General features: G+C 36.8%; 1 protein-coding gene across 1 annotated transcript in view; it reads left to right on the top strand.

Annotated features, from left to right (window-relative positions):
- Nucleotides 1–26016, top strand: part of SYCP2 (synaptonemal complex protein 2) — a 66749-nt gene that overhangs the window by 16951 nt on the left and 23782 nt on the right. Inside the window, exons 14-22 of the mRNA XM_039479600.2 lie at nt 4465–4613; nt 5483–5557; nt 6015–6161; nt 10386–10485; nt 12131–12291; nt 17707–17776; nt 18407–18464; nt 18882–19015; nt 19155–19591. Coding sequence (XP_039335534.2) covers nt 4465–4613; nt 5483–5557; nt 6015–6161; nt 10386–10485; nt 12131–12291; nt 17707–17776; nt 18407–18464; nt 18882–19015; nt 19155–19591 — 1331 coding nt within the window. The remainder of the gene's footprint in view (nt 1–4464; nt 4614–5482; nt 5558–6014; nt 6162–10385; nt 10486–12130; nt 12292–17706; nt 17777–18406; nt 18465–18881; nt 19016–19154; nt 19592–26016) is intronic.

Here is a 26016-nt window from a genome sequence, read left to right as displayed (position 1 = left end):
CCATCCTTCTCCTACTGTACCCCCCGGCAGTTACTAATGTTTTCTTTATCTTAGATGCATTTACATTTTCTAGAGTTTATATAAATGGAATCATACAGTATGTAGCAATTTTTGTCCAGTTTCTTTCTTTTAGAATACTTTAAAAAAAAAAAAGATTCGGCCGGGCGCGGTGGCTCAAGACTGTAATCCCAGCACTTTGGGAGGCCGAGGTGGGTGGATCACGAGGTCAGGAGATCGAGACCATCCTGGTCAACATGGTGAAACACCATCTCTACTAAAAATAAAAAAATTAGCTGGGCATGGTGGCGCGTGCCTGTAATCCCAGCTGCTCAGGAGGCTGAGGCAGGAGAATTGCCTGAACTCAGGAGGCGGACGTTGCGGTGAGCCAAGATCGTGCCATTGCACTCCAGCCTGGGTAACAAGAGCGAAACTCCATCTCAAACAAAACGAAACAACACAAAACAAAAGATTCAAGCCTGTTGCATGTATCAGTTTGTTTTTTTCACTGCTGGATGTTATCCTATTGTATAGATATTCTTCAATTGGCTTCTATATTCAGCTGTTAGTTAATAATGAGCATTTGTAATGTTCCCAGTTTTAAGCTATTATGAAATGCTGCTGTAAATATTCATGTATAATTTCTTGTGAGAATATATGCTTTTATTTCTCTTAGGTAAATACTAAGGAGTTCAGTGGTTAGTTCAGACCCATAAGCATATGATTAGCTTTTGAAGGAACTTCTAAAATGTTGTCCAAAGTGATTTTGCCATTTTACATTACCACTATCATTGTATAAGAGTTGCATTTGTTCTACGTCATTTCTAACACTTCTTATGGTCAGTTCATCCTACCATGTTGCCTTATTGCACTGGCTATATAATCTTCAGTACAATGTTAGTAGAAATTATGAGAGCAGACATACTTGCCTAGTTTATGATGTTAATGTTTGAGGATGGAGGGGATATTTTTTCTTCAGTAATTATTTCATGGTGATGATTTCTCTAATCAGGTAAGAGGGGGTTGTTTGAGTATGGCGCTTCCTCATCACTCTCTTGCTACCTTTCTTGCCATATGACACACCTACTCCCATTTTGCCTTTTGCAATGATTAAAAGCATCCTGAGTTCCTCATCAGAGGCAAATGCTGACACCATGTTTCCTGTACAGTCTGCAGAACTATGAGCCAAATAAACCTTTTTTAAATGAGTGGCCCACTCTCAGGTATTCCATTATAGCAGACTAATGCAGACTAATATAGTCTTCTTCTAAAAAGATCTGTTGTTTTCTCTCTTGATGAGTCATGTTGTTTTCTCTATGCATGTCAAATAATTTTATGATAGATAATGCATATAGAGGACCTGCAGATGCTCCAGATGGTTCTTCTACCACAGGGGTTTCTTTTTTCTTCTTAGGCAGAGGGGCTTAAGGACTGATCTAATCATGGATATTGGTCTGTGTTCTAGTTTTAAATTTACTATTTGTCTTATTTGCCTCTATTACTCAGGTGTGGCCATCCCAGTCTGTTGATCATGAGCCTATTAGATTTGTATCTTCTGAACTTGAGAGACTGTGGGAGATACAGTTCTGTCTTTTAGAGGATTCCAGCCCAGCTCTCCAGCCTTTTACTCTACTCAGTCCAAAATTCAGCAAATGTTTTGAGCAGGACACTGAGCATATGCCTGAGGATGATACTTGTATCGGGCAGTGCCTTGATTTTAAACCCGTGAGGCTATTAGAGAGATAACTCTGCCTTTTCACAGATTTTGTCCAGCTCCTTGTGCTGCCCCACAATGAAGAGAAAACTAGTTATGCCTTTAAAGCCTCTGAGTGTCCTGTTTGTTACTCCAGGGACTACTGCTCATTAAACACTTGCTTGTCTTTCTTATCTCCAGCAGAGATTCTCTTCTTAAGCCTACAAACAGAATTAGCAAATTTCCTTAGAGAAAAAAGGGCCAGAGATATTGTTACATGCACAGCTCAATGACACCTTTAAACATACAGTATTTTAATCCTACTGATTTTTCAAAAGTGGATATTAGCCTGCCACAGTGTACTACATTTTCCCTGGAAGTGGAAGTCTCCAGCTTCCAATTTTAAATCTCTCTCACTGCTACTTGGCAGTCTTCCACGTTCATGGCTGCCATCCCTCTCCAGTTCTCTAACAGCCGCTATTTAAAATTTTAAATCATCCTTAAGAATCTTGCCTTTTTGCTTTGATGTGTTAACCTTCACTATGATGTGTTAATTCAGAACATGAATTTTTCGGGTAAGAATGCCTATACATTTTGGCCCTTCAGACCCTCCATCTCCAAACATCTATGTATCTGCATCCTCCTTTATCTCTCCTGTAAACAGAAGATAGGTATCTACTCTTGTTGAAGGGTAATTTCTCTGAGTTCTTCATACATGTTATTCTAGTCTTTTCTCCATCAATTCATATTTCTTGTATCTTCTCTCTCTCTCTCTCAGTACCTCTTTTCTCTCAGTATATCAATGGGCTCAAATGTCTACATCATAAAACAAAAAGCCTACTTTTATCCTGCATCTTCCTTAAGCTATCTTTTTCCCCATTCGTAACCAATTTTGAGAGAACAGTTTTTACTCTCCCCTTCTCTTTTTAGTCATTCTTATGTTATAAAATATTGATGTATTGATATCCATAAATACTTGAATTTTATGGCAAGCAACAAAGCAAAGTTTTCTTGTATCTCAGTAATACTGCTAACTAATTAAAAAGGAAACCAGGCCATGATTTAGTCCAGACAGAGCAAATATCAGGAATTTCAACAAAGCAATCATTAAAATAGGACAGATATTGATAAATTCCTGTGTAAGTAGTTACAATATAGGTAGACAGATTTTTGTACAAATAGGCACAAAGCATTCAGCAAAATACATTTTAAGTAATTCTAATACCATGTGCTTGCAAGGAGTGAAAACAAATATTACATTTAGTATGATTTACAGCAAGCTACTGTGAAAAAGTCAAATGCATATCAGAGGAATAAAACAATCAGCCAAAATAAACTTAAGAATTATGAATGTTTTAATTTTCCTCAAAACATGAAACATCATCTTGAAAGCTCACTAAATTTTCGTCTCTGAAACCTGAAAATTTGTCACTGTTGAACTTTTAAAAACTACTGGCACTCCTTGAGTTTGAAACTATGGTTGCCACTACTTTAAAGCAATTGATAATTCTTAGTACCTTCCAAGGGCATTACTGTGAAAGTTTCATGATGCTGGCCGGGCGCGGTGGCTCAAGCCTGTAATCCCAGCACTTTGGGAGGCCGAGGCGGGTAGATCACGAGGTCAAGAGATCGAGACTATCCTGGTCAACATGGTGAAACCCTGTGTTGTCTACTAAAAATACAAAAAATTAGCTGGGCATGGTGGCACGTGCCTGTAATCCCAGCTACTCAGGAGGCTGAGGCAGGAGAACTGCCTGAACCCAGGAGGCAGAGGTTGCAGTGAGCCGAGATTGTGCCATTGCACTCCAGCCTGGATAACAAGAGCAAAACTCAGTCTTAAAAAAAAGGAAGTTTCATGACCATATACTCATATACTTAAAAAAGCAAATAAAACATTTTCTGCTTGGGCAGGCCTCGTAAGAATTGGGACATTTACAGCCTGTAGGGACATTTGTTCCTTAGGCCACATCATGGCTTGGCCTGCAGAGCTTTTTCAGAAGTAGAAATTTCCCTACTTTGTGTGATTCTGCTCCTTCAGGGTGTTTTTCTCCTGCCCAAAAGTACATTTCGGGCAGAGGTGGAGACACTTCATTCAGCAATAGAATCCCTGCCAGAAGTAGGACAGGAGCTTGGTGGCCTCTGGTCTGTAATACAGGCGCATTAATTAGGTGCCAGGTAATTTTTTGGTAACTTTTGTAGGGAGGGAGAGTGTCACTATTTCTTATAAACTGGTACTTGCTGTATTCTCTGCTTACTGGACTGGTAAGTTAATTGAGGCCAAATACTAGATCCTTCTCACTTCACAATTTCCTGACTCTTAATTTTTATTAAATGTTGTTTATTGTCAACATATTTATAACAGCTGTGGATTTAATAGAAATTGTTATATGTTTATGCCAAGAAATGTGGTAATTATAAAAGTTATTTTTGTTTGACTTTTTTAAATGAAGAAAATAATATTTTCAGATGTGTTCAAGGAATATTTTATTAAGAATGTGTTAGGATCCAGAATGTATTTGGGATTCTAGCTTATTAGTCATGGTAGTATTCTGTAATTTATAGATCAGAACACTGAGACTAGCAAAATTAAATTGACTTATTTGTTTACATAGGTAGGTAGTGCCACAATTGATTACTTTAAACACTGTTCAATATTGAGAGTTTGAATTTTGATTCCATTAATATGCTGTATCCATGTCTTATTTATAGTATACTTGCAGAGTAGTATCATAGAAATTCATATAAACTAATCAGTGTTATTTGTTTGTATACAGTGAGAGAATCAAAGAAGCTACTGACCATAATTCTAAAAAATACAGTAAAAATTAGTAAAAGAGAAGGGAAAGAATTGCTTTTGTATTTTGATGCATCACTAGAAATCACTAATGTGACTCAAAAAATTTTTGGTGCAAATAAACTTAGGGTAAGTTTTTAAACTTCCTAATAAATATTTACTATTTTCATAATTCTGGAAACACTTAGTTTGGTGCTATAAGTTTTATTGCATTTTTTTCCTTTCTAGAATTCTTAAAATGACATGTACATTTTAGTTCTTTAAATCTGTACTGTTGAATAGCCATCAGCTTGTTAGTTATATCAATTAGAAAGTATCTCAGTTGACAAAATTAGCAGCAGCTGCTCAAAACATTTAACGAATTTCTGCCAGGTGTTTAAAAAGTAAAATGAGAGAAAGCAGTGTTTTCAAGATTTTAAACATCGTGAGAATTACATGATACATCAGAAGTAAATAATGGCATAGGGAACATGAGTTGTAGACATTGAAGAAAGAAAATACTCATAAAGAGTTAGGTTTGGAGATAGGCATTATTTTTAATAGCCTTGAAATGGCCTTCGAAGTTAAAGGAAAGGATTTAGATTAAATACTTTCCAGGAATGTGAAAGACATGAGACAAATATTGTTTAACCAAATTATGTTTGAGCCAAAATATGTTTAACTGAGAATTCTAAAGTGATGCATTCATGTGATGTTTTAGGGAGATATTTAATTGACAAATTTGGATAGTAAAAAAGATTTATGTTGCAGAATATTAGATGTATTTGTGAGGAACACTTGTTGTAGAGGGACCAAAATGACAGGCTAAGAAAACTGGTTAATGGGGAGTAATTGAAATACTCTGAGAAGGTATTCATATATGCAAAGTAATGACTTGGAATATTTAGCAGTTTTGGTGGAAAACAGAAAATAATTTCATTAAATGGAAATAAAATGACATATGAAAAATTGAAAGAAAATGAAGAAAATGGCATCACTGTGAATTGATTTAATTTTAGGAATCTATCAGAAAACAAGGTATTTCAGTTGCCAAAACATCAGTGCATATACTTTTTGATGCAAGTGGATCCCAGGTATGTCTCAGACTTACTTGATTTTTATCACTGGGCTAAATTTAACTGTAACTAATAGAACAGTAATAAAGTTGATGTTGGAGGGTGACTATATAGAACACAAATGGTTTCAATATAAACAGTACCCCAATGTATGATTTTTAAACATATTAATAATTTTAGTGTAAACCAAGAGTTATTAATAAGTAGCAGTGTGGTAACTTTAAAAATTTTAAAAAGCAGTAAATGTCCTTCCATTAATGCTAAGCTTGTTTTATGGGTATTAGAGTTTGAAAGTATGGATACTTTTTGTAGTGTCACTTTGCAAAAGTTATAATAGCACGTGGATAGAAAAGGGAAATAATTGATAGTTGAATATGTGAGGTGAGTAGGAGCTTTATTAAGACATCCAGTGATTTTTGAATACTTTCTGTGGTTTGCAGTTTTAAATACTTTTTTTTATCTTATTCTCCAACAGATTCTAGTGCCAGAAAGTCAGATCTCACCAGTTGGAGAAGAACTCGTTAGTTTAAAAGAAAAATCTAAGTCCCCAAAGGAATTTGCTAAATCTTCAAAATATATAAAAAACAGTAACCAAGAGAATAGAAACAATAGTCAGCTTGAGGTAAAGATGGTGTCAAAATACTGGTTTATAAAACTACCACTGATCAAATCATTACTACGTATGAGTATAGAAAGAAGCATCTAGAATTTTTTTTTACTGCATTTTAGGTTTTGGGGTACATGTGAAGAACATGCAAGATTGTTGCATAGGTGCACACGTAGCGGTGTGATTTGCTGCCTTCCTCCCCTTCACCTATATCTGGCATTTCTTCCCTGCTCTCTCTCCCCAACTCCCCACCCCCATCCCTTCTCCATTTCCCCCCAACAGACCCCTGTGTGTAGTACTCCCCTCCCTGTGTCCCTGTGTTCTCATTTTTCAACACCTGTCTATGAGTGAGAACATGTGGTGTTTGATTTTCTGCTCTTGTGTCAGTTTTCTGAGAATGATGGTTTCCAAGTTCATCCATGTCCCTACAAAGGACACAAACTTATCATTTTTTATGGCTGCATAATATTCCATGGTGTATATGTACCACATTTTCCCTGTCCAGTCTATTATCGATGGGCATTTGGGTTGGTTCCAGGTCTTTGCTATTGAAAACAGTGCTGCAATGAATGTCGTGTGCATGTGTCCTTATAGTAGAATGATTTATAATCCTTTGGATATATACCCAGTAATGGGATTGCTGGGTCAAATGGAATTTCTATTTCTAGGTCCCTAAGGAATCGCCACACTGTCTTCCACAATGGTTGAACTAGTTTACACTCCCACCAACAGTGTAAAAGTGTTCCTATTTCTCCACATCCTCTCCAGCATCTGTTGTCTCCAGATTTTTTAATGATCGCCATTCGAACTGGCGTGAGATGGTATCTCTATGTAGTTTTGATTTGCATTTCTCTAATGACCAGTGATGATGAGCATTTTTTTCATATGTTTGTTGGCCTCCTGTATGTCTTCTTTTGTAAAGTGTCTATATTAATGGTGTTGATCAAATCACATTGGAGAGTTTTACTCCGACCTTTGACAAACGCAAACAAAAGATAGTGTCTAGCAAATTGTGTACGTGTATAGGAGTTGAAACAAGATACACTTTACACCTGTAAATTACAAATTAAAGATTAGAGAACATTCTTCTTGTATTTATCCTTTTTGTTCTATCGTTGCATTTGGATATAATATAGAAAAGTATAATGTTTATTTGCATGAGGGAAAAAGAAGAGCATGAGGTTCTTTTTCTTATTTTCTTCCTCTTCCATTGAAGGACCTCCTCTAGGTCACACCCAAGAGAACCATTTCTCATACTCCACCCCCCACCACCATACCTTGTTGTGACACTTGACATTGTTGACAGCCCTCTGTTTCTTGAGGCCTTCTCCTTCAGCTTCCACCATATATCACAGTTCTCTTTCTGCTTCTGTTACTACATCAGAAATACGTTCTCTCCATCTCTGCATACATCCTTGTAGGTTTACTCCAAACTGAAAACCCTGATATTCAGCTTTTGGAACATCATGTTGCCTTCTTTCTTAGGGAGCTGCTTTGATGTTCATAATACGAGCTCTTAAAATGTAGTAGACTTTTCTTCAAAGCTCTATAGCTGCATCTCTGCTTGTTTTTCTGGATGTCCCTTTGTATATGTCTTCAAGCCCTTTTCTGAAGTCTGAGCTCAAACATTTTAACTTTTGCCTAAAATCTGCATCTATCTGTATTTCAGTAATACTGTTATTTATTTATTTATTTATTCATTCATTGGGCAGTATGCTTGATTCCAGCCTCTTCTCCCCTTATATCTGGAATCAAGGTACTTGTGATTATTCTTTCATAGTATCTCTCACATCTGTTCTTTCTTATTTTTTCTACCATTGCTCATTGTAGCACACTTAGGTTAATACAGTAGCCTCCTCATAGGACTGTTGCCACTGTTTTATCCTGTGAGCTACCCCATATAGTAAATCAGCACTTTTTCTTAAATATCAGTACCTTGGTAGCATTCTTCTGCCCCAAAAGCTTAGTGATTTCTGTATTCATCCCACTGACTCAATAAATTTTGGCTCAGTTCTGAGACTTCCTATAATTTAGTTTTACTCTTGCTATTAAAACTCTAGTATGTGTTCTCCCTTTTTGTAAGGTAGTTTGCTTTACTGTTTCTTTGCATGCCATGTTCATTCATGCGTCAAGATCTTTATTGGCATTCTTTTTTTTTTTTTTGCCTTTACTCATCTAAAGCATATTTAATGTTTGCTAGTCTTGTTCATTTTCATTCTTTAGTTTTGCTTTCCTTTTAAAACATTTTACATATCCTTTCTTTTTTTAGGAAGTCCTTTTATATTGTACTTTAAGTTCTGGGATACATGTGCAGAAAATGCAGGGTTGTTACATGGGTATACAGATGCCATGGTGGTTTGCTGCACCCATCAACCCGTCATCTACATTAGGTATTTCTCCTAGTGATATCCCTCCCCTAGCCCACCACTCCACAACAGGCCCTGGTGTGTGATGTTCCCCTCCCTGTGTTCATGTGTTCTTATTGTTCAACTCCCACTTACGAGTGAGAACATGTAGTGTTTGTTTTTCTGTTTCTGTGTTAGTTTGCTGAGAATTAAGGTTTCCAACTTCATCCATGTCTCTGCAAAGGACGTGAATTCGTCCTTTATTATGGCTGCATAGTATTCCATAGTGTATATGTGCCACATTTTCTTTATCCAGTCTATTAATGATGAGCATTTGGGTTGGTTCGAAGTCTTTGCTATTGTAAATAGTTCTGCAATAAACATACGTGCATGTGTCTATAGTAGAATGATTTATAATCCTTTGGATATTTATACAGTAATGGGATTGCTGGGTCAAATGGTATTTCTAGTTCTAGATCCTTGAGGAATGGCCACACTATCTTCAACTTTATTTTTATTTTTTGAGATGGAGACTCGCTGTTGCCCAGGCTAGAGTACACTGGTGCTATCGCCACTCATTGCAACTCCGCCTCCCAGAACCTCTGCTTCCCAGGTTCAGGCAATTCTCCTTTGTCAGATTCACAACAAGCTGGGATTATAGGCACCCCCACCACACATGACTGATTTTTGTTTTCTTGTTTTAGTAGAGACAGGGTTTCTCGTATTGGCCAGGCTGGGCTCAAACTCCTGACCTCAGGTGATCTGCCTGCCTCAGCCTCGCAGAGTGCTGGGATTACAGGCATGAGCCACTACACCCAGCCCATTTTTGCTTTCTTCATGGAGTTTTGCCTGATAATTTCAGTTTTTACTAATCTCTCATCTTTAGGTAACTCTAATTTTCACAGGCACTTCCATACATTTTGGCATATTTATGTTATTCACTGTTTTAGTCTTTTGTTAAATACATGCTCTGTTTTCAATAAGGATGAAACTGTTTGAGACATTTATTTGAATAAGTAACTTTTCATGTCTCACTATACCACTAAAAACTGTTAATTTCTCTACGAAGAATCTATTGGCTCAGAAGCTTGTTTTCTAGTTAATCTTAGAATTGTCTTTTCTCTTATCCTTTCCATCCTTCCCTCACATCCCATATACATACCCATTCACAACTCCATCAGTTTTTTTCCCCCTGTTCTAGGGACAGGTGCCTCAAAGCAAAATGAAACAGCTCTCCTATGCCTCTATGCCGTATATCACCATCTACTTCTTTATATGGAATCCTCTGAAACTCCTATCTCCTGTAGTCCCTGCCTCTGCTTATCTACTTCTGTCCCTCTTATAAATCAGTGTGAGGTGATATGGGAATACACAGATCTTTACTGGAACCAATAGGTTATGTGCCACTGAATCTTTGAATTCCTGCAGCTACTTCACTCCAGTTTAGTCTTCACAGATTATTAGTACAATTTTCAAAAATATGTGAATGTTTTGAAGAAAGCTTGACATGAAAGCACTCACAATAATTTTATATAAATATGTAATGCATACATTATCCTCATGAAATACAATAGGAAATTGCAAGCTGTGGTTAACTAGATAAACTCAATATCGATAAAATGTTTTCAGGTAGCATATAAAGGTACTGTACTTAATAGGTATGGATATTTTATAAATATTCTTTAAAGCGGTATTACTTGTTTTAGCTACTTATTCCAAACATGATCATGTTTTTCATATCAGCCTAAAACATGGAAATGTATGGATATTGTGGTGTTTATTTAAAAACCATGTATCTTCGGCATGTGTCAAGGCAAAATGTTATAAGTAAAATTGTAGGATATTTAATTTCAACAAGACTGTTTACAGTGGTTGTTTTTCATTATGGTTTCAGATAATTACTCCTAGTAAAAGAAAAATGTCTGAAGCATCAATGATTGTTTCTGGTGCAGATAGATACACCGTGAGAAGTCCAGTACTTTTCATCAACACATGTAAGTTTTATAGTTTTAAAAGATTTCTAACAATTATTTTAAAGAAGGTATTTTTTAATTTAAGGAAATTCTGAACATAATTTACCTAAAGGATGAGTTTGGTATATAAAAATTGATAAAATATGAACCACAAATGTCTTCTATTGGGAAGAAAAGTAATCCTAACATATGAACAGAACAATGTTCAAAATAGTAATATTCAACATTAATAACTTATTGTAATTTAAGCAGGACACGGCATGTCTCACTGGTTAAAACATTGAACTAACCAGGCCAGGTGGGCTTAGCTCCCCACTTCCAGCTGTGTACTTTGTACAGATGATCCTCTAGCTAAATTTAGAACCCGTTTGTTTTCTATAAGTGGCACTAAAGTATCTTATCAAGTTGTTTAGAGGATTAAATAAAAATCATTCATTCAATAAGGAATCTAGTGAAACTTTAAACAGTGTCTGATACATACTAAGAGCTCAATAAAAGTTTTAAAACTTTTATTACAAGTACTAATACTCCATTACTACATTAATACTCCAGTATTGCAATTGTTAATGCTCTGTTATTACAAGTTATTGATACTGTGTTCTAGTTTCTTTAAATAAAGTCTTAGTCTATATGACAATTTAATATTGACCTTCTGTTCTAAAAATCTAGTTGCCTACTGGCCAGTTGCCTAGTATCTGACAGGTTTCTCTGTGGCATTGATCACATTGGTTTGCCCCACTTTTGGGCACCTCCTGTAATAATGATCCTGTCGGGTCTCCTCACATGAGGCACCAGCTGTGGTGTTGATCACATTGGTTTGCTCCATGTTCAGGCCCCTGCTGTGATGCTGATCATGTTGGGATCACCACCTGAGACATTTATTACCACCTGGGGGTGGGGTCAGTCCTGCAAATAACTCCACAATGGATGAATAAATAGACTCAAACACAAAGTACAGTGGGCTCGGGAGGTCATCAGCTGCTCTCAGAGGGCAATTGCAGCTATCCAACCTCTATTAACTGTTCTTCCTTGCATTTATTCAGTATAGATTTAATGACAGAGTTTCTGAGTTCACACACTTGTAGATAATTAACATGATTAAAAGTCGTTTTGTGAATGATAAAAGCTTTGGTTCCAGGGCTGAGAACAAACACCATTAATTGGTAATCCCCCCTCAGCCTCCCTGAGAGGGCCATCTGGCACAAAGTTTACATAAGTACAAAGGAATGTGGGGTAAACAGACTTAACTGGGGAAGCTTCTATTATCCCTAACTTTCACCCTATGACCTAATACTCTAAGGTGAGAATAGGCAGTCTTCAGTCTGATCCATTATTACAAGTTAATGAAAAACCTTTTGGCCTTGCAAAAGGTTTGAGACTGTATCTTAAAACTTTCCCTAATGTTTCTCTTAATATTTTGCCAACCACCCTGAGTGAATCCCAATACTCCTCAGACTTAATAGTCCAAAATTAATCTTTCCACCCTTCTTGCACATTTTTCCTTCACTTCTTTTCTTGGTAAATGGCATCAGTATTTACTTACTTAAGCCAGAAACCTGGGAACCATCTAAGAATCTTCATTTCTTAACTTCCTCATCTGAAAAGTACCTCAATAATAGCAATAGGTATAAAAAGAAAAATCTGTAATCTTTGTCCTTCTTTTTAGCAATACCACCACAAAGAAGAAAAATTAAACCACCACTGCAAATGATGAGTTCTGCAGAGAAATCTAGTGCTTTTCAAACATTAGAAAATAGAGTGGATAGTGCTGCATCACTGAAATCTAGACCATCAGAAGGAAGACATAGAAGAGATAATACAGACAAAGTAACTTTACTTGAAAGTATTTTTAAACTATTTTTTTCAAGTAATTGTGGAAATATTATATATATTGAGCTAACTTCTTTTTCAAACAGCAAGGGTCTCATTTTATTTAAATAATTAACTTTTCCCCCCTAAATATCATTTATTGCCCTTGAAAGTAGGGTCCTTCTGGCATATGACTTATTTTCCGTGCTTATAGTAAAACTAATGAATATTCATTCACTATAACTTGATTTATACATTTGGGAGCATAAATGAACTTGCCATAATTGGTTTATTATACAAATTAGTAACTGCTATGGGGAAGGTTCTGTTACAGAAATGTGATGAGATACACAGGGACTGTGTCCTTAAGTTTCTCAAATTCTGGCATGAAAATTAGAAAAATTAGTAAGTTAAAATATACTACAGGCATTCTCAGATTTACAGATATAGGATGCAGTAGGAACCAAGTAGAGGGGCAAATGCCTAACTCCATAGCTAGAGGTGAGGGTGAAGATCAGGAGATGCTTTTTAAGAAAATACGGAGAGTGAATTGACTTTTCAAAGGTCAATAAAGAGTCAAATGAATATTGAGAAAGGCATTTATTCCAGGTAGTTGAAAAGACAGTGGGAATGGATAAGAGGGAATAGTTTCTTGGAGAAACAGGTGGTGATCAGATGCAGAAAAGTTTGTAAATGAGGAACACCTAATAGCTTTTGTTTACTCTGAAGTGCGAATATGGTGATTTTCTCCTGGAGATCTGTTGAAGTAGAGGGTTCAGGGACATGTAAAGCTATGTGCAGGGTAACAGAGAGGCCTAAGAATAAGTGCTAGAAAAGGTTGAGGGCCAGTTTAAATATGAGTATGAATTTTATAATAACAAATATGTTAATAAATATGTACAGTTTTCTCAAAACTTAGTAGCCTTGGTGTTAATAGTAAGATGAGAACAGATGGTAGACTCTTTTTTTGAAAATTTAAGTGGGTATATGACAGAAAGATAAAGGGTATGAGAGTTGATGATATTAAAAGAAAATAGTTAAAGTAATGATTTAAATTGTCTAAGCATTTCTTAATAAGAGGACACAATAATAGGGGGAGACTTTAACACCGCTTTGTCAATATTAGATCAGCAAGATAGAAAATTAACAAGGATATCCAGGAATTGAACTCAGATCTGAACCAAGCAGACCTAATAGACATCAACAGAACTCTCTACCCCAAATCTACAGATACATTCTTCTCAGCACCACATCACACTTATTCTAAAATTGACCACATAATTGGAAGTGAAACGTTCCTCAGCAAATGCAAAAGGACAGAAATAATAACAGTCTCTCAGACCACAGTGTAATCAAATTAGAACTCAGGATTAAGAAACTCAGTCAAAAATCGCACAACTACATGGAAACTGAACAACCTGCTCCTGAATGACTAATAGATAAATAATGAAATAAAGGCAGAAATAAAGATGTTCTTTGAAACCGGTGAGAATGAAGACACAACATACCAGAATCTCTGTGACACATTTAAAACAGCTTCTAGAGGGAAACTGATAGCACTAAATGCCCACAAAAGAAACAAGGAAAGATCTAAAATTGACACCCTAACATGATTAAAAGAACTAGAGGAGCAAGATCAACCAAATTCAAAAGCTAGCAGAAGGCAGTAAGATCAGAGCAGAACTGAAGGAGATAAGAGTCACAAAAAAACCCTTCAAAAAAATCAATGAATCCAGAAGCTGGTTTTTGGAAAAAAATTAACAAAATAGATAGATGGATAGCCAGACTAATAAAGAAGAAGAGAGAAGAATCAAATAGATGCAATTGAAAATGATAAGGGGATATCACCACCAATCCGACAGAAATACAAACTACCGTAAGAGAATACTGCAAACACTTCTATGCAAATAAACCAGTAAATCTTGAAGAAATTGATAAATTCCTCAGCACTTATACCCTCCCAAGACGAAAACAGGAAGAAGTTGAATCCCTGAATAGACCAGTAACAAAGTCTGAAATTGAGGCAACAATTAATAGCCTACCAACTAAAAAAAGTCTACCAGACAGGTTCACAGCCAAATTCTACCATAGATACAGACAGGAGCTGGTACCATTCCTTCTGAAACTAATCCAAACAATACAAAAAGAGGGAATCGTCCCTAACTCATTTTATAAGACCAACATTATCCAGATACCCAAACCTGGCAGAGACACAACTAAAAAAGAAAATTTCAGGCCAATATCCATGATAAACATTGATGAAAAAATCCTCAATAAAATATTGGCAAACCGAATCCAATAGCACATCAGAAAGCTTATCCATCATGATCAAGTCGGATTCATTCCTGTGATGCAAGGCTGGCTCAATATATGCAAATCTGTAAATGTAATTTACATAAACAGAACCAAAGACAAAAATCATATGATTATCTCAATAGATGGCAGAGGTCTTTGACAAAATTCAACAGCCCTTTATGCTAAAAATTCTCAAACTAGGTATTGATGGAGCATATCTCAAAATAATAGCAATTTATTGACAAACTCCCAGCCAATATCATACCGAATGGAATTTATGACAAACCCACAGCAAGTATCATACAGAATGGAAAAAAATGGGAAGCATTCCATTTGAAAACTGGCACAAGATAAGGATGCCCTCGCTCACCACTTCTATTCAACATAGTATTGGAAGTTCTGGCCAGGGCAATCAGGCAAGAAAAAGAAGTAAAGGGTATTTAACTAGGAAAAGAGGAAATCAAATTGTCTCTATTTGCAGATGACATGATTGTATGCTTAGAAGACCCCATCGTCTCAGCCCAATACCACCTCAAGCTGATAAGCAACTTCAGCAAAGTCTCAGGATACAAAATCAATATGCAAAAATCACAAGGATTCCTATACACCGGTAATAGTCAAATCATAAGTGAAATCCCATTCACAATTGCTACAAAGACAATAAAATACCTAGGAACACAACTAACAAGGGATGTGAAGGACCTCTTCAAGGAGAACTACAAACCACTGCTCAAGGAAATAAGAGAGGACACAAACAGTTGGGAAAACATTCCATGCTCATGGTTGGGAAGAATATTGTGAAAGTGGCCATACTGCACCAAGTAATTTATATATTCAGTGCTATCCCTACCAAGCTACCATTGACTTTCTCCACAGAATTGGAAAAAAATCACCTTAAACTTCATATGGAACCAGAAAAGAGTCCACATAGCTAAGTCAATTCTAAGTTAAAAAAAAAGCTGGAGGCATCATGCTACCTGACTTCAAACTATACTACAAGGCTACAGTAATCAAAACAGCATGGTACTAGTACCAAAACAGAGGCCTCAGAGGCAATACCACACATCTACAACCATCTGATCTTTGACAGACCTGACAAAAACAAGCCATGGGGAAAGGATTTCCTATTTAATAAATGGTGTTGGAAAAACTGGCTAGCCATATCCAGAAAGCTGAAACTGGATCCCTTCTTTACACCTTATACAAAAATAAACTCCAGATGGATTAAAGATTTAAACATAAGACTTAACACCATAAAAGCCCTAGAAGAAAACCTAGGCAAAACCATTCAGAACATAGGCACAGGCAAGGTCTTCATGACTAAAACACCAAAAGCAATGGCAACAAAATCCAAAACAGACAAATAGAATCTAATTAAAGAGCTGCTTCACAGCAAAACAAACTATTATTAGAGTGAACCAGCAACAGAATGGGAAAAATTTTTTGCCATTTTACCCATCTGACAAAGGGCTAATACCTAGAATCTACAAAGAACTTAAACAAATTTACAAGGAAAAAAAAAACCATCAAAAAGAGAGCAAAGGATATGAACAGACACTTCTGAGAAGAAGACATTTATGCAGCCAATAAACTTAACAAAAAGCTCATCATCACTGGTCATTAGAGAAATGCAAATCAAAACCACACTGAGATACCGTCTCACGCCAATTAGAATGGTGATGATTAAAAAATCTGGAGACAACAGATGCTGGAGAGGATGTGGAGAAATAGAAATGCTTTTAACTGTTGGTGGGAGTATAAATTAATTCAACCATTGTGGAAGACAGTATGGCGATTCCTCCAGGATCTAGAAACAAATACCATTCGACCCAGCAATCCCATTACTGGGTGTATACCCAAAGGATTATGAATCATTCTATCATAAAGACACATGCACATGTCTTTATTGCAGCATTGTTCACAATACCCATCAATGATAGAGTGGATAAAGAAAATGTGGCACATATACACTATGGAATACTATGCAGCTATAAAATAGGATGAGTTCATATCTTTCGCAGACACATGGATAAAGCTGGAAACCATCATTCTCAGCAAACTGACACAAGAGTAGAAAACCAAATGCTGCCTGTTCTCATAAGTGGGTGTTGAGCAATGAGAACACATGGACACAGGGAGGGGAACATCGCACACCCGGGCCTGTCAGGGGTTGGAGGCTGGGGAGGGATAGCAGGGGATGGGGCTTAGGGGAGGGATAGCATTAGGAGAAACACCTAATGTAGATGATGGAGTGATGGATGCAGCAAACCACCATGGCACGTGTATACTTAGTAACAGACCTGCATGTTCTGCACATGTACCCCACAACTTAAAAGTATAATAAAAAGATTATTTTTTAGTTGTATCACATGGTCCTAAATGTTGTAAGATGATAAGCATCTTAGCTAGGATTGTGCTTACGTGTTTATCAGGAGAATCCCTCTGTCATTGTGACAACCCTAACCATACCTGCGTATTTCCATAATGTTCCCCTCCCAGTGTGGAGAATCATTGGCTAGAGGAAGAAGGAAAGGCAGCCAGGATGAGGCAAAATATCTTCGACTAAAGGGTTTATTTTCTGATAATAGAGGCAGATTTGTATTTGATTTGGATTAAGTGTATGTCTCTGGCTATGGAAATAGGGAAGCTTGCTGTAGGAAAGAAGTTACCTGGGCAATGCAATAGATATTGTTGTAAATAAAATTACTAAACAAAAATCATCTTCTTCAATATCTGATTATCTGAAGAAACTGGAAAAGTGAAATATAAGAAAGAACAGATCATATCAAAATCGATAAAGCAGGCTGTGTAATCAATAGCAACAGGAAAGATTTGTAATGGAGAATCTAGAAATTGTCAGTTACAGATGAAAATTGAATTATTTGCAAGCTGTGGATGTGATCAGAAAATGTATGTGATCATCTGCCTCCTTGTCTGTAGTGACAGTTTTCTTGTGTTTTAGGATGGAGAAATTTGAAAAATGGACATAACATTTATGAAATACATGAAAGTAATATCCAACTTTTCATAGCAAGGCAGATTTATTTTAAGACTCAGACCTTAATACTTTGATGTTTAACTTGTTTTCATGTAACATCTTAATTCAAGTTTACATTAACATGCTTCCTGTGTTTATAGCATGTTAAAACCGCTAAATGTGTAGAAAACACAGAAAATAAGAACATTGAATTCCCGAACCAAAATTTTAGTAAGTAACTTGCGGTTTGATTTCAGCCCCCCCCCCCTTTTTTTTTTTTTTTAAGAAAATATATATACTTCTTCTGTGTTTTCCTTTAACCCCACTGGCTTTCATTGATTTTTCTGGGTACAGTGGCTCATGCCTGTAATCTTGGCACTTGGGGAGGCAGAGGTGGGCGGATCATAACGTCAGGAGGTCGAGACCATCTGGGCCAACATGTTCAAACACCGTCTCTACTAAAAATACAAAAAATTAGATGGTGTGGTGGCACACATCTGTAGTCCCAGCTTCTCAGCAGGCTGAGGCAGGAGAATTGTTTGAACCCAGAAGGCAGAGGTTTCAGTGAGCTGAGATTGAGCCACTGCACTCCAGCCTGGGCAACAGAGCAAGACTCTGTCTGGGGGGGGAAAAAAAAAAAGAAAGAAAATGATGTGCAAAGAATTTGTTTGGCTTTGTGCAAGGAACTTTTGAGGTTACAAGGAAATACACAACCTCTGTTCCCCAGAAGTTTGGGTCTGAGAGAGAGGAAGCAAAATCAATCCATTCCTCCCAATATGTGAACTTTTATAGACTTACATACTAACACTTCTGCAATCTGCATTAAAAAAATGAAAATATTATTTTATTCATTTTGCTTAGACAAACTCCAGGATGTTATACCTGATTCACAGGCAGTAGAAAAAAGAGATCATTCTACGTAAGTATGAGAAAATCATCGAATCAGTTAGTATCTATCAATGCCCTTTTTAGTGCATATAACTGATTTGAAGGAAAAGGACTTTAAATTTAGAATATAGCATTAATCATCACCGAGGTGTTATTATGACAGCAAAAATGGAGAATGATGTATATGTTTTTCTCCCCCCTTAGAGACCAATATAACTCTTTTCAAGTTGAGAGACATAAAATAAATGAAATTTTTAAAATTTATAAACAATAAGTGTGTAGAAACTTAAATATACAGTAGAACATGTAAGATAAGATGTATTTATGCATTATTTACACATACATAATACAGTTCCTTCAGTAAACATTGACTACATTAAAAATCAAGGTCTGAAAGTCATAGGCTAATGTTTTGTTAACATATTAAGAAAATTAATTCATTTTCTAGATTACCTGTTGTTTTAGACAACATCTGTGGAAATAAAATGCACAGCAAATGGGCATGTTGGACACCTGTAACAAACATTGAACTATGTAGTAACCAAAGAGCAAGTATTTCATCAGGAGACACTTTTAATCAAGGTAAAACTTAACAGTTTTATCTGTTTAATAGTTCAGTGTTAATTTTCTCAAATGTCTAACAGTCATTAAAATAAATTGAACAAATTTTACATATTGTCAACTTACTAATTTAATAGGAATTTCTCATTTTCCCTATTAGATATTGTTATAAATAAAAAGCCTACTAAACAAAAATCATCCTCTTCAATATCTGATGATAATTCTGAAGAAACAGCGAAAGTGAAATATAAGAAAGGAAGAACCGACCACATCAAAATAGATAAAGTGGAAGTCGAAGATTGCAAAAAACATAGCCAACAACAAAATCATCCTAAATATTCAGAGCAGAAAAATACTGAAAATACCAAGCAGAGTGATTGGCCTGTTGAATCGGAAACTACTTTTAAATCAGTTCTCTTAAATAAGACAATTGAAGAATCGCTGATTTATAGGAAGAAATGCATATTGTCAAAAGATGAGAATACTGCTACTTGCGATAAAAATCCTTCTACTAGCAAAAATGTGAGAAGTCATAGAAAAGCAGAGAAAGAATTGACTTCTGAACTTAATTCCTGGAATTTTAAACAAAAAGATATGGTGAGCTTTCAATGTGCTTTGCTTTCTGCGTATCCCTAAGATGCCTACTTGATAACATAAGGAAGAAAGAAAGCTTGATTGTTACGTATTTAACATGTGTAATATCTTGTTTTTTAATTCAGGGCCCAGACTCTTGAGAATTCCTTCTTAGTCATCCCTCACATCTCCCTAGTCCTACCTAGCTCAGATAGAATAGTATGAGGCACCTATCAGGCATGTAAATATGTATGGAATTAATGAACTATGCAGTTCCTATCTCTTTTTGGGTTCCTCCCACTCTTTCCTTTCAAGTATGCATATAGAACTGTTTGTACATCTCTTTAAATTCTTACCTTTCTTTTTAATAAATGGTTATTTTGGTTTTTTCCCTCTTGGACTGTAACCATAGACTTTTATTCAACATGTGTTTTCCTGCACATCCTAGCACAGCCTTATAACACAGTAGCATCTCAAGTATTTTTGGATGAATGCATTTAACTTTGACAAGGTTTTGGAAGAAAGTAAGTGGGTTGGAAGAGACTGTCTTCTGTTGTAACTGTTACTCATCATTATTAGAGTTCCCACTGTCATTTTCAGATTAATCGTCTCTGGAGAACGTCTCTTAAGACATTTCTAGCTGCTTTGCCACCAGACTTCCAGGGGAGAAATTTTTACTTTTTGTAACAGTTATGGGTAAATCATTTTTTCATAACTATCAAAATGCAGATTAAGAAAAATTGCTAAATTAGAATACATTTCCATTGCAAATAATGCAGTCTGCGTTTTGATGTTTCTAAAATCAGGTTTTGTAGGCTTTTATTTTCATTTATCTTTTGTAGTAATGCTGATACATGATTAACGAAATTTCTAGAGTCAGTGTACACAATGGAGCATCTGAATATGCAAATGATGTTTAAGAGATAATTTGCAATTATTGTCTATAATTAGACATTATTTAATTTGTCTTGACCAGCCTCCTTTAAAAAACTTTTTTAAACATGAAACTCACTTTCTGTTCCTAATTTGGCTTTTTTCTTCTTTAATCATGTTCTTTGAGTCCCTTTTTGCTTAGTTCCTAATATGTTATTTTCTCTTTCTCATCTTAGCTACTATTTACTTCCTCAGTCCCAGGGGAAATAAGGTGCTTTTTGTCCAAACACAGATCTGTCTTTAAATTTAAATTTTGAAATTGCTTTCTTTGGTATTTAGAATAATTTCACATAATTTCTCTGAGGTATTCATTTATTTTCTGGGAGCACAAAACCTAATAATCTTTTAGGCTGTGCTCTGATTTTTAAAAGATCAACTTGCTGTTTTCAGAAATTGTCTTCTGTTCTTCATAGCGTCACTACCTGTGTCCCTCTGTAGAATCTCCCGCCAGTTCCATGGATCACTGTCTTCTAAGATAGTCATCTGTCTGATACTGTCTTTCTACCTACTGGGTCACCCCAGAGCAACTTTTGTAGTTCAACGGCACAGATTTCCCAGGCTGGCTCCAGTGATACTGGAATTTCTGAAATCATACAGTATTTTGGAGAAGGTTCATTTTTGCAACATGTCTATCAAGCCAAGTAAACCATGTCTGCTCTCTGATCTTAAGGGGACATTAAGTAATAACTTACTACCTGTTATATATAAGAACATATGAGAAGATGGCTGAATAGGAACAGCTCTGGAGTGCAGTTCTCAGCGAGAACACAGGGTGAGTGATCACCGCATTTCCAAACGAATTTTTACTGCCCACAGACCAGGAGATTCCTGGGTGGAAAAGCACCACGAGTCTTCAGCATGGCCGTTTCAGCCGGTGCAGTGGGTCTCCACACAAAAACACAAATCTGGGTGCTGTTTCAACTGGTGCCTAGAGCACCTGGGAGACAGAGTCACCCATTCAACTGAAAAGAAAAGGGGGAGCTGAAATGGAGCCAGGTGATTTGGCTTGGTGGGTCCCACCCCCACAAAGACCAGCAATCTGAAATGCTCTGGATTGAGAGTTTCACAGCAAGCACAGCTGGACCTGGGACAGTCCAGCTTTGTAGGGGGAAGGGTATCCACCATTATTGAGGCAGTCCACCGTTACTGAGGCAGTCCGCCATTACTGAGGCAGACTGCCCTTACCAAGGCAGTTCTAACTATACCTCTATAAACAAAAACCTCAAGGAAATTTACACACCAGGGGGGCAGAGCCCACGGCAGCTCGGCAATGCCTCTGCTGGAAGACTGACTAGGCTACCTCCTTGCTGGGCAGGGCATCTATGAAAAAAGGCAGCAGCATGTCAAGAACTTGTAAATAAAGCCCCACTTTCTCAGGACAAAACACCTGGGGGGAAAAAGCGGTTATGAGTTCCGCTGCAGCAGACAAATGTACCTGCCCAGCAGCTCTGAATGGAACAACGGAGCTCACAGCTCAGCACTTGAGCTCCTATAAGGGACAAACTGTCTCCTCAAGCAGCTCCCTGACCCCTGTATATCCAAAGAGACCTCATAAAGGAGAGCTCAGGCTGACATCTGGTGGGTATCCTTCTGGGACAAAGATAACAGAAGAAGAAACTGGCGGCAACCCTTACTGTTCTGCAGTCACTGCAGGTGATCCCCAGGCAAGCAGGGTCTGGAATAGACCTCCAGTAGTCCTACAGCAGAGGGGCCAAACTGTTAGAAGGAAAACTAAAAAATAACGTTGTCATCAACAAATAACTTTGTCCACTCAGAGACCCTGTTGGAAAGTCACTAGCTACAAAGACCACAGGTAGATAACTCCACAAACATGGGAAGAAACCAGCACAAAAAGGATGAAAACACCAAAACCCAGAATGCTTCTCCTTCTCCAAGGGATCACAACTCCTCACCAGCAAGGAAACAAAGCTAGATGGAGAATGAGTCTGATGAATTGACAGAAACAGGCTTCAGAAAATGGGTAATAACAAACTTCTCTGAGCTAAAAGAACATATTCTAACCCAGTGCAAAGAAACAGAACCTTGAAAAACGGTTTGACGAAATGCTAACGAGAATAAACAGCTTAGATAATAATATAAATGAATTGATGGAGCTGAACAACATGAGAACTTTGTGAAGCATACACCAGTTTCGATAGCCGAGTTGACCAAGCAGAAGAAGGGATATCAGAGATTGAAGATCAACTCAATGAAATAAGAAGGCAAGATTCGAGAAGAAAGAGTAAAAAATGAACAAAGCCCCCAAGAAACATGGGATTATGTGAAGAGAGCTAATTTATGTTTGATGGGTGTACCTGAAAGTAACAGAGAGAACGAATCCAAGCTGGAAAACACTCTTCAAGATACTATCAAGAACTTCCCCAACCGAGCAAGGCAATTCAATATTCAATTCCAGGAAATACAGAGAACACCACAAAGATAATCCTCAAAAAGAGCAACCTTAAGGCACATAATAGATTCACCAGGGTCGAAATGAAAAAATGCTAAGGGCAACCAGAGTGAAAGGTCAGGTTACCCACAAAGGGAAGCCCATCAGACTCACAGTGGATCTCTCAATAGAAACCCCACAAGCCAGAAGAGAGTGGGGGCCAATATTCAACATCCTTAAAAGAACTTTCAACCTAGAATTTTATATACAGCAAACTAAGCTTCATAAGCGAAGGAAAAATAAAATCCTTAACAAACAAGCAATTGCTCAGATATTTCATTACCACCTGGCCTGCCTTACAAGAGCTCCTGAAAGAAGCACTAAACATAGAAAAGAACAACCAGTAACGGCCACTCCAAAAATGTACCAAATGGTAAAGAGCATCAACACAATGAAGAAACTGCATCAACTAATGGGCAAAACAACCAGCTAGCATCAAAATGGCAGGATCAAATTCCACCTAACAATATTAACCTTAAATGTAAATAGGCTACATGCCCCAATCAAAAGATACAGACTGGCAAATTGGATAAAAACTCAAAACCCATTGGTGTGCTGTATCCGGGAAACCCATCTCACATGCAAGGAAACACGTAGGCTCAAAATAAAGGGATAGAAGAAGATTTACCAAGCAAATGGAGAGAAAAAAAAAAAAGGAGTTGCAATCCTAGTCTCTGATAAAATAGACTTTAAGCCAACAAAGATCAAAAGAGACGAAGTAGGGCATTACATAATGGTAAAAAGATCAATGCAACAAGAAGCGCTAAGGATCCTAAATACATATATGCACCCAATACAGGAGCACCCAGATATATAAAGCAAGTTCTTAACAACCTACAAAGAGACTTAGACTCCCATGTAATAATAGTGGGAAACTTTTAACACTCCACTCTCAATATTGGAAAGAACAATGAGACAGAAAACTAACAAGGATATCCAGGACTTGAACTTGGATCTGGACCGAGCAAACCTAATAGACATTTACAGAACTCTCCACCCCAAATCTACAGAAATACATTCTTCTCAGCACCACATCACACCTACTCTAAAATTGACCACATAATCGGAAGTAAATCACTCCAGCAAATGCAAAAGAATGGAAATCATAACAAACAGCTTCTCAGACCACAGTGCAAACAAATTAGAACTTGATACTATGAAACTAACTCAGAACTGCACAACTTCATGGAAACTGAACAACTGGCTCTTGAATGTTGACTGGATAAACAATGAAATTAAGGCAGAAATAAAGATGTTCTTTGAAACCAACAAGAACAAAGACATAATGTACCAGAGTCTCTGGGACACATTAAAACAGAGTCTCTAGACACATTCCTGTCTAGAGGAAAATTTATAGCAATAAATACCCACATGGGAAGCAAGGAAAGATCTAAAATCGACACCCTGTCGTCAATTTAAAAGAGCTAGGGGAGCAAGATAAAAAAAAAAAAAGCTAGCAGAAAACAAGAAATAACTAAGATCAGAGTAGAACTGAAGGAGTGACCCAGCAATCCCATTACTCGGTATATATTCCAAGGGATTAAAAATCATTCTGTTATAAAGACACATGCACACGTATGTTCATTGTGGCACTGTTTACAATAGCAAAGACCTGGAACCAACCCAGATGCCCATCAATCATAGACTGGACAGGGGAAATGTGGCACATATACACCATGGAATAGTATGCAGCCATCGAAAACGATGAGTTCGTGACCTTTACAGGGACATGGATGAACCTGGAAACCATCATTCTCAGCAAACTGACACAAGAGCAGAAAATCAAACACCGCATGTTCTCACGCATAGGCTGGTGTTTAACAATGAGAACACATGGACACAGGGAGGGGAGCATCACACACTGGAGTCTGTTGGGGGGGACTAGAGGAGGGACAGTGGTGGGTAGGGAGTTGAGGAAGGATAATATGGGGAGAAATTCCAGATACAGGCAATGGGGATGGAGGCAGCAAACCACATTGCCATGTATGTACCTATGCAACAATCCTGCATGTTCTTCACATGTACCCCAGAACCTAAAGTGCAATAAAAGATGTGTGTATATAAAAAACAGACTTAAAAATGGTTAAAATAGTAAATTTTGTATTTATTAGAATTTTGTGTATTTTGGTTTAATTAAAAAACCTATATGCCTGATAACTAGAGAAAAGTAAATATAAAATCAGGAGACCTCATTATCTTTAAGGATACTATTAAGAGTTTATTAAAACTAAGTTATCTAAAATTATGCTGAGAATAATTCTTATTTTGTAGTCCTCCTACTTTTAAAAAACTTATTTTTGGAGCAATTTTAGTCCAAAAAATGAGTAGAAAGTACAGATATTCCTCATATACCCATTTATCCATTTTCCTGTTACTAACATCTTGCATCAGTGTGGTACATTTGGTAGAACTGATGAATCATTATTGATAGGTGATGATTATTAACTCAAGTGCTTAGTTTACATTAGGCTTCACGCTTTGTTGTACATTCTGTGTGTTTTGACAAATATGTAGTGAAGTGACATATCTACCATTGCAGTATTACACAAAATAGCTTCAGTGCCCTACAATTCCCCTGTGCTCTACCTGTTTGTTCTTTCAACTAGGAATCTGTTAAATCTATAGATTAAATTGGGAAAACTGACATCTTGACAGTTTCGAGCTTTCTATTCATATATGTGAAATATCTCTTCATTTATTTAGATCTCCTTGATTTCTTTCATCAGAGTTTTGTAGTTTTTCTCTTGTACATGTTTTGTTAGATATAAATATTTCTTTCAGCCGTGCTAATGTAAATTATATTGTGCTTTTAATTTCAAACTCCACTTGTTCATTGCTAGTTTACAAGAAAGTGGTTGACTTTTGTATACTAACCTTGTATTTTGCAATCTTGCTATAATTGCTTATTACTTTCAGTCGTTTTGTTGCTAATTCTTTGGGATTTTGTACACAGACAATGAGGTCATTTGTGAACAAAGAGAGTTTTATTTCTTCCTTCCCAATCAGTATACCTGTTATTTCCCTTTTCTGTCTTACTGTATTAGCTAAGACTTCTAGAACAATGTTA

This window comes from Saimiri boliviensis, chromosome 9, assembly GCF_048565385.1.
Source record: "Saimiri boliviensis isolate mSaiBol1 chromosome 9, mSaiBol1.pri, whole genome shotgun sequence".
NCBI lineage: Eukaryota > Metazoa > Chordata > Mammalia > Primates > Cebidae > Saimiri > Saimiri boliviensis.
This window is presented reverse-complemented; position numbering and strand designations above follow the sequence as displayed.